This window comes from Penaeus monodon, chromosome 12 (assembly GCF_015228065.2).
Source record: "Penaeus monodon isolate SGIC_2016 chromosome 12, NSTDA_Pmon_1, whole genome shotgun sequence".
In the NCBI taxonomy this organism is placed as follows: Eukaryota; Metazoa; Arthropoda; class Malacostraca; order Decapoda; family Penaeidae; genus Penaeus; species Penaeus monodon.
This window is the reverse complement of record NC_051397.1, coordinates 50205303-50215302: the sequence shown is the minus strand read 5'-3', so window position 1 is coordinate 50215302 and position 10000 is coordinate 50205303. Positions and strand designations below refer to the sequence as shown.

At 37.0% G+C, this 10000-nt stretch overlaps 1 protein-coding gene across 1 annotated transcript in view; it reads left to right on the top strand.

The window, feature by feature from the left end:
- The first annotated feature begins 3770 nt into the window (after positions 1-3770).
- The window catches only part of LOC119579568 (WASH complex subunit 2-like), a 78626-nt gene continuing 72396 nt past the window's right edge, over positions 3771-10000 (top strand). Inside the window, exon 1 of the mRNA XM_037927486.1 lies at positions 3771-7143. Coding sequence (XP_037783414.1) covers positions 4319-7143 — 2825 coding nt within the window. The 5' untranslated portion in view covers positions 3771-4318. The remainder of the gene's footprint in view (positions 7144-10000) is intronic.

Genomic DNA, 10000 nt, shown 5'->3' with positions numbered 1-10000 from the left:
ATAAAATTAAAAATTATTAAAAATTATATAAGGGAAAAAAGATTTAAAAAAAGGGAAAAAAGATATATATTTAAAAAATTTTATAGAAAATATAAAAATATATATATATAAAATAATATATAAATATAAATTAATATATTTTAAAAAAATAATATATATATTTTTATAATATTTTATGTTTTTAATATAAATGTTTAAAAAATATAAATATATGGATATATATAATATTTATAAAATTATATATATATATATGTTTTATATATATAATATATTTTAATATGTTTTAATATTTTATATATATATATGTATATATAAATTTAATAATATATTATGTATATAAATTAAAAATGAATATTATTTATATATATATATGTATATATATAATATTTTTTTTTAATATTATTTATTAAATAATTAATTTAATTTATTTTATGTTTATATATTATATTCCCTTGGGGGGGGTTGTATTTTAGTAATATTTTATTTATCCCCAAACCAATAATTGGTTACCATGGTATAAAAAGGGGAATTTTGAAAAAAACCCTTCTCCCCCCCCTTTTTAACCGTGGCAGTTTGAGCCGCGTTAACATGGAACCCTTTTGATATTTCCCTGTTTTTTCTTGAATTTAGACGGTGGTTTCCCCTTCCTTCCCGGGGGTGTTTTTTGGTATCTCTATTTTCCCCGGGGACGACTTGGCTGGGTTGGCCACCCAGTGGCTAGGAGGCAATCAGGTGAAGTTCCTTGCCCCAAGGGGAAAAAACGCGGGGCGGTGAATCAACCTTTGAACAGATTGCCGGGACAGTCTTTAGTCCGAGTTTTAACCCCTTCGGCCACCCGGGCCCACCAAAATTTTAAATTTTTTAAAAAAAAAAAAAAAATTTGGGGTGGGTTTTTTTGGGAAAAAAAAAATTTTTTTAAAAAAAAAAAGGGGGAAGGGAAAAAAAAAAATTTTAAAAAATTTTAAAAAAAACAAAAAAATTTTTTTTGGGGGAAAATTTAAAAGAAGATTTTTAAAAAAAAAAAAAAATTTAAAAACCAAGGGAAAAAAAATTAAAAAAGAAAAATAATATAAATAAAAAAATTTTAAGATAAAAGAAAATTAAAAATAAAATAAAAAATTAAAATCAAAATAAAAAAAAGAATTAAAAGAAAAAAAAAAAAAGCAAAAAAGAAAAAAAATAATAAATAAAATAAAAATTATAATAATTAAAATAAAAAAATAAAAAAAAAAATATAAAAGCAAAAAATAAATTTTCAAAAATATATATTAAAAACATATATTAAAAATATATAAAAGAATAAAAAAAAAATTAAAATAAAAAATAAAAATATATATTTTATTATATATATTAAAATATATCATATAAAATAAAATATTATATTGAAAAATTTTAAATATATATTTAAAATTTTATATATATAAATATATATAATAGAAAGATATTTTAAAAAAAATATATATATATATATAAGGATATTATATATTTAAAATTTATATATATATTAATATATAATTATATATTTTATATAAAATATATATATTTATATATATATATATATAAAAAGAAAAAATAATATATTTATTTATTATATAAACATATATATTATTATTATATATATATAATATTAATAAATATATATATATATATATAATAATAAATTATATAATATATATATATAATAATAATGTATATAATTTATTTATTTTTAATATATATATAATTAATTAAAAATATATAAAAATATAATATATATATATATATAAATAAATATATAATTAAATATATTATAAATATAAATTAATACATATATATAATAAAAATACATTAAAAAACAAAACCCAAAACAATAAAATATAACATTAAAAAAATATTTTAATAAATTATAATAAATAAAAATATTATAATATAAAAAACAAAAAAAAAAATTTTATATCAAAATCTATAAACAAACCCAAAAAAAAACCCCCCCTATATATATTAATTAATAATATAATATATTTAAATAATATAATATAAATAAATAATCAACTATAAAAAATATATAATAATATATATAATATTATTATAAAATAAAATATATAATATATAATAATAATATTATATTATAATAATAAATATATATAAAAATAAATAAAAATATATATATAAATAATAATACATTATATAAAAAAATATAATAAATAATATATAAAAAAAAAAAATATATGAAATATATATATAATATATATAAATATATAAATATATATATAATATTTTGTATATATATAATGTTAATAATATGTATATAATATATATGTATATATTATATATATATGTAGTATGTGTATATATATAATATATATAATATATATATATTATATATATAATATTATATATATATAATATATAATATATGTAATTATATATATATGTATATATATGTATATATATTTATATGATATTGTCTCATTTATGTTGTTCATGATACAATCGTTTGTATAGCCAGTGGCTTCAAAAAGGAAATCTTATATTTTCGGTATTGGGTAAAAATATGACCTATAAAAATTTTCCACGGAAGCGATAATTGCATCGCCTTTTAGTATCTTATAATCCATTAGTACAGTCATTTATATCTTAATCATCGCCATCACTATTGTCACTTAATCATCGTCATCCTTTTATCTTAATAGTCCTTACGTATCAAGGCATATCACGATTTTTTATCTTGACATCAATATTGATACAGTTACTAGATTTTCTTTTTAAAACACTTGCGTTTCTGAAGCTTGGAGTTCAGGGGCGGCGCACCTACTGTTACAAGCTTTGTGAATATTTCATAATGTGCGGACGTGACTTTCTATATGTGTTCCTTTGCGTTTGTTATCTAGATTATTTAAAAGTTATAAATGAAGTGTACATGCAAGCTCAATGATCATTTGTTACAAGTTCGGTATTTGAGTTAAGAGTCCCAAACAGTCTGGGTGGAAGGAACATAATGAACAGGAAGTTGCAACATCAACAAATACTGCGCACAGCAACATGTGTTCTTCTTGAGTTCCATGTAGTGGTGAGGTTAACACTGACAACAGGTGGGTGTGATACTGTAATCTCCAAGTAAGACAGATGACTGAAGGAAGAATGAAGAAGAGAGAATGAAGGGGGAAAGAAGGAAAGTCGTTAGGAAAATGCTTCGATTTTGAATATTGAAACATTAGTAGATAGAATAGCAAAAATGTCCATGTTATTGACTCACTTTATAAGTAAATATAATTACAGTTTGTACACGATAACATTATGAATGTAAGTAGACTTAGTAATTATAATCATGGCCGCCTCATTAGTATGCTCCTTTACCGGATTTTTTTTTACAGAAAAAACACATTTACAGCTTGTCGCAAGAAATTCGAAGGGGCAACAGTAGAATGAATTACCGCTATTGATTATTCCATCTTCCTAGATGACTATTGCTACAGTGCCAGCCAAGGTCACTATAGCAGCGGTTTTCTTCTAACAAGATATAACACAGTTGAATGAAAAGAAATAGAATCGACGACACGTTATTTTCATTCGAAAAGTATTTTTTTTTTCTCAATACACCGTGTATTCTCAGAAGAGCGAGAAAAATAATATGTCTCTCGAAGAGCGCGAATCCACAGCCTGTGATCGAGCGAGGAATGTGGCTGCCACAGGTGCCATCTAGCGCCACTTAGTGACATTATGCTTGGAGGAGCCGTCTGGTCACCGCATGCCTTAGTCGCCTCCCGCGCTCTCAGAGGTGCACACGCTCGTTCATCCACGTCTTACTTATTTAAGTGTTTATTTAGTTTCGTGACAGGAAGAACAGAAAAAAAGATACTCTTTCCAGGCCAAGGGGATATTTTACATCAGCACAGTCTTCCAAGAGAGTTCACTTTGAGGAATCAGTGGTGGAACTTTTTCCTCTGTGTGTGTGTCATTCCGCAAATGAGTCAATTTTGAGATAACTTTCGGTTTAATGACGTCAAATCTAACGGAGACTGTCTATCAGTAGATTTTACAAACGCAGTCCCTCCTTGGTTCGTGCACTAAAAATAAGAAGGTTCGTATACAGATTAAGTGAGAAATAAAAAAGAGAGAGAAAAACAAGAAAAAGACCGGTTCCATCAAGTGCATACTAGTGCAGCAAAACAAAACTGTGTCACTCACAGCGGTCTTGTACTTTCATATCGCGTTGTTCATAATACCTGCATTTCTCGGAGGTCAAGTGTATATCAGTTTGCAAGAAATATGACAACCTAACTGGGAGCTGACCGGCGCCCCAAGACCGCATGTGCAATGGTGATACCCGCTACCCGTGATGGCTGACGTGTACATAAGCGAGCCAGCAGGTTCCCTCTCCCCCATTGTGTCTCGCAATGTTCCTGAGGGAGGAGGGAGCTCGACCATCATGTCATCCTCTAACAGGCAGGGAAGGAGGAACAGAGTGAGGAAAGTAAAGGGAACGGGGGAAGAACCGGGAGGCGGTCGCGGCCCCAGCACAAGGGCGAACAGGGGGGGAGCAGAGTTGAGGAAAGGCAGAAGTGTAGGTTCCTCGGTGGACGAGAAGCCGCAGTTCAAAGACTATCTCGCTCAGCAGAGACAGAGGCGGCTTCAGCGGCTCAAAGGCAAAGGTGGCAAACAAAAAGCAGAAAGGGGAGAGAAAAAGGATAATGCGATGGAAGGTGAAGAAAAACTCACTCGGGGGGACTCGGCGGGCAGCAGTGGAAGTAAAGATGAAGGGATACATAGCACAGGCGAGAAGGAGGAAGACGCCGATAACGAAGAAAATGATGGAAGCCAGGAAACTGAAGAGGCGAACGAGGTGGACGACGACGAGGGGCGGGGAAGTATAAATGACGACAACGAGCTTCCAGCACTCCCGGTGGAGGAAGGGGAGGAGGCAGCCGCGGACAATGCTGACGGCGCAGAAGAAGAGCAGCCCGACGACGAGGATCAAGAAAAAACGTTCAGCCAGGAATTCAGCCAAGAGGACGACGGAGGCTACACCGGAGGCAATCAAGATGTCCTGTCCGATGTGTCTAACAGTTATGGAGGCGTGGAGACCTTGAGGATGGGGGAGGGTTTTCAAGGTAAAAGCCTTGAGGGCGAAGACGACGCCAACGGCTACCATGGAGACATGGACGAGCCAAGTTCTCTGGCTGCGAGTTTCCGAGACTCCCTGGGTCACTCGCGCGACGAAGGGCTCGGCACGACGGCGGAACTGTCGCTGCTCAGAGACAGTCTTGCGGACGCGCTGGCGGGCGCAGGGGAGGGAAAGGAGGGCGCCGCGATGGACGAAGGGGAGGAGGAGGAGGAGGAGGCCCCGGCGGCCGAGGGTGAAGAAGCAGCCGTTGAAGAAGGCGAACTAGAGGCTGACGGAGAAAAAGAGGACACTGAGGAAGCTGACGAACAAGAAACACCAGAAGGTGCAGACGCAGCAGTTGCTGAGGGTGAGGAAGCAGCTGCTGAAGAAGGAGACGAGGACGAACCACCAGCGACTGATAGTGAAGTAGAAACTGCTGAAGTTGAAGCAGAAACTGCTGACGGTGAAGAAGCAGCTGCTGAAGTTGAAGCAGAAACTGCTGACGGTGAAGAAGCAGCTGCTGAAGTTGAAGCAGAAACTGCTGAAGTTGAAGAAGCAACTGCTGAAGTTGAAGCAGAAACTGCTGAAGTTGAAGAAGCAGCTGCTGAAGTTGAAGCAGAAACTGCTGACGGTGAAGAAGCAGCTGCTGAGGTTGAAGCAGAAACTGCTGACGGTGAAGAAGCAGCTGCTGAGGTTGAAGCAGAAACTGCTGACGGTGAAGAAGCAGCTGCTGAAGTTGAAGCAGAAACTGCTGAAGTTGAAGAAGCAGCTGCTGAAGTTGAAGCAGAAACTGCTGAAGTTGAAGAAGCAACTGCTGAAGTTGAAGCAGAAACTGCTGAAGTTGAAGAAGCAGCTGCTGAAGTTGAAGCAGAAACTGCTGAAGTTGAAGAAGCAGCTGCTGAAGATGAAGCAGAAACTGCTGACGGTGAAGAAGCAGCTGCTGAAGTTGAAGCAGAAACTGCTGACGGTGAAGAAGCAGCTGCTGAAGTTGAAGCAGAAACTGCTGACGGTGAAGAAGCAGCTGCTGAAGTTGAAGCAGAAACTGCTGACGGTGAAGAAGCAACTGCTGAAGTTGAAGCAGAAACTGCTGACGGTGAAGCACCCGCTGAAGGTGATGCAGCAGAAACTACAGAAAGTGAAGAAGCAGCAACTGCTGAAGACGCCAGCGAGCCGAGCGACGAGGCCAAGGCTCCTGAGGGTGAAGGGGGAAAGGCAGAAGAGGAGATCGAAGAAGTCCCGGCCCTCGCGAAGATGGCCGGCCGCTTCCAGGTCCGGAAGGTCTCGAGGGGCGGCCAGTCCGTGCCCTCGACGGCTAAACGGGCTCCCTCGAAGCCGCCTTTGGACCTGAGCAGAGTGGCAGCCAACAGGAAACCCATCTCGTGGCGACCGACGCCGGTGCAGACATCAGCGCGCCCCGAAAACGCCAAGCCGAGAAACAGGGTTCCCGTCAGGAGGTTCCGCCCGAAGAAAGTAGTGGAGAAGGGCAAAGACGAGGCGGCGCCGAAAGAGGAACCGCCTGCTATAGTCGAGACGGCAGCAGAACCCGAGCAGCAGGAAGAGACGACGTCGCAGGTGAGCCAGGAATGGCAAGGCAGCCAGGCCTCCTTGGCCACCCTCGACCTCCCGCCCGTCAACGTGAGTCTCGACGGAGACTCAGACAGAGGGGCGTTCGACACTCACAGGTCTATCGGGATGGAGTCCATGCCGGAGACTCGACAGAAGGACGGCTTTCATTCCCTGGACCATGACAGTGGCAGACCCAGGACCGCCGGCGCGAAGAACAAGTCCTCGAGGACGAGCACCCGCAGAAAACGGATCGGCGGCAGGAAGTCCTCGAGCCTCAAGAAGTCCTCGGAGTCGATTAACTCGGCTCCGGAGATCACGGGCGGGAAAGTGCCAAGCACAAGCGAGGTGTGGGTCCCCGAGGAGAACAAGCTGTATGTGTACACGTACAGCTCGCAGCCGAGGCTCCTCCACGTGCGCAAAATGGCCGCTGGGAGGGTGGCCACCACCAGCCAGTACGACCAGGATCCGAACTCTTCCTTTAGGCTAAAAATAAGGTAAGATCACCTGCGTGACGTCGCCGCCGGGGTTCTGGACCAGTTTTACCCAGTATTATACAATATATGTCGCGTTAAATCTCATCCTAACATGCGTAATATTTACATCCCGTGTTAAAAGTTAAAAAATCACTTCATGAATAGCACTTCGGTTCAAATGATTATGTGATTTAGAGATGAAAGAGAATTAGAGTTGTATGAAGGCTTGCATGAACTAGATTTGGGCGTATGGAGCGCAACGGGGCACGCACCTCGTATGTCTTCTCGTAATCGATGACCTCATAATGAATGTTACAGAATACCCACTTGAACCTGCAAAATATAACTGAGAGCGATGGTACTGTTCTAAATCTCGGGTATTTCAGGACTTTAGCCCAGAGAAGTATTTATGAGAGTCTTGGGCCTTGTTAAAACTATTCAGCAGGATCTGGGAGTGATTTCTGGCTATGCTTTTGAGATTCAAGTAATTTTTTCAATCATAAGCAACTTTGCGAGGAAGCTAAATGCATATGCTCCAACACGCGTGAAGAGGCACATATTAATGTCATGCAATACAAAATTATATCGTGTCTCAGTAACAGGGTATTTTCCACTCATGTGTATTTAGAAAATGAGGAAAATCACACTCACGAAGCAATACATAAATTTGAGTGCGCACGCGCGCACGTTTGTGTGCGTGTGAGTGTGTGTGTGTGTGTGTGTGTGTGTGTGTGTGTGTGTGTGTGTGTGTGTGTGTGTGTGTGTGTGTGTGTGTGTGTGTGTGTGTCTGTGTGTGTGTGTGTGTGTGTCTGTGTGTGTGTTTGTGCGTGCGTGTTTGTGCGTGTGCGTGTGTGTGTGTGTGTGTGTGTGTGTGTGTGTGTGTGTGTGTGTGTGTGAGAGAGAGAGAGAGAGAGAGAGAGAGAGAGAGAGAGAGAGAGAGAGAGAGAGAGAGAGAGAGAGAGAGAGAGAGAGAGAGACAGAGAGAGAGTCCATGAATGTGTTTTCAAATTACTGCGCATTTTCTCATCTACTCAAAACCAGTAGTGACATAGACATACTTCCGTCTCCGCTTAACAGTACCTCGGGTCAATAGAGCCATATGTCGCCTTGAAGCCCAGTCTACCACAAGAGGAAAAGAGCATTCACGGGGGTAATAGACGCTGTATTATCGCAGCGTATAATGAGGAACGAAATTAGAGCGATGAAGAAATATGACGTCAGAGCGGCAAAGTAGAAAACATGAAGGAGTGAAGCAACATTCTGGTAGGGGGAGAGAAAAAAAATGTGCAACAGAAAACTAGATTCTCTAAAGTAGAATTACATACTATCATAATAGCTGAGTACAACAAGGTATTCCTATTCGTTAAGGTTCCGGTCTCACGATATTGCACTGAAAGGTGTGCACGTACAGTGTATACGCAATTTGAGTTATTCGCCTAATGAATCCGACCTGAATTTCACCTGCATTTCGATTTTATTTATATCGACCAGACATCACAATGTATCAAGCATAACCACACCAAAAGAGAAACATTACGGTACCAGTTACCTTCAGGAAATGAAGACGAATGAACTTGCCCTAATATACGCCGCGACCCACGGCCTCATATGATGTCGTTGCCAGTCAAGTGAGGGGAAAGAGAGAGGGAAAAGGGAAGAAATCAAGAACAAGGTCTTCCCTCTTTCTTCCCCTCGCTCCCCGTAATCACCGAGGAGGGAAATGAACTACGCCCCTCATTACAGGTGACACGGGGAGAAAGGGGTGGCAGAAGAGGGGAAGGTGTTGTGATAAGGTCGTCCAAGGTCGTATTGCCTTCGTGGGTGATTCGTTACTGTAACTAATACCGGGGGTGCAGGATATCATAGGATAGGAACTCGGAACGCAAAAATGGAGAGATATAATTGGATAAATAGGGAAATGTGACCGTAGGGATGGGACAGCATATACAGACTGATTTGCTCGCATACGTTTGTTTATTTATGCGTCTATATCCCGTCGTTTTTTCAGGAAATATGATATAGTAAAGTTGAAAGAAGCCAATTCTAATTTAAAAGAGGGTAAATATTGTATTTACGTTACAAACTCCAAATATATGTAAGTATTTAGAGTTAATGAATAAATTAACAACGACGTAGCAAACCCGTAACAGGGCTCGGGTTGAGTTGCCAGTTTTTCCTTTCCTGCGATTGAACGCCCTAAAGTAACCGTTCCCACTTATGTAAAACTCTTCAGCATTGCAGTATTAATAAAAATCTAATTGAGAAACCATAAACAAACAAACATACAAGAGCGTCAAGCCTAACAAAGCATAAAATACAACCATTCAGTCTTTGGTGCTTAGATCTTATTAATACATCATTACCCTTTTGACCTTTGCAAGTAAATTATTCGTAGCTCTTTTGGATAATTAAGAATGTAAACAAACCAAATGGTAGACCGGGAGAAAGTTTCTTATAGTTAACGTTTTATTATACTCATAATGTGTCTGCCCTTGAGGAAGAGAAAAAAAAATCACATAAAGTTTTAAGCACGTATGCACCCTTTTGTGTATTATGATGTGTTTGGTATATGTTTATTATATATATAAATATAGATATAAATATATAATATATAATATATATATATAATATGATATATATATAATATAATATATATATATATATATATATATATATATGATATATATTATATATATATATATATATATATATAATATATATATATATTATTATATATATATATGTATATATATATATATATATATATATGTATATATATATATATATATATATATATTATATATATATATGTATATATATTATATATATATATAGATATATATATATATATTATATTATATATATGGTATATATATAT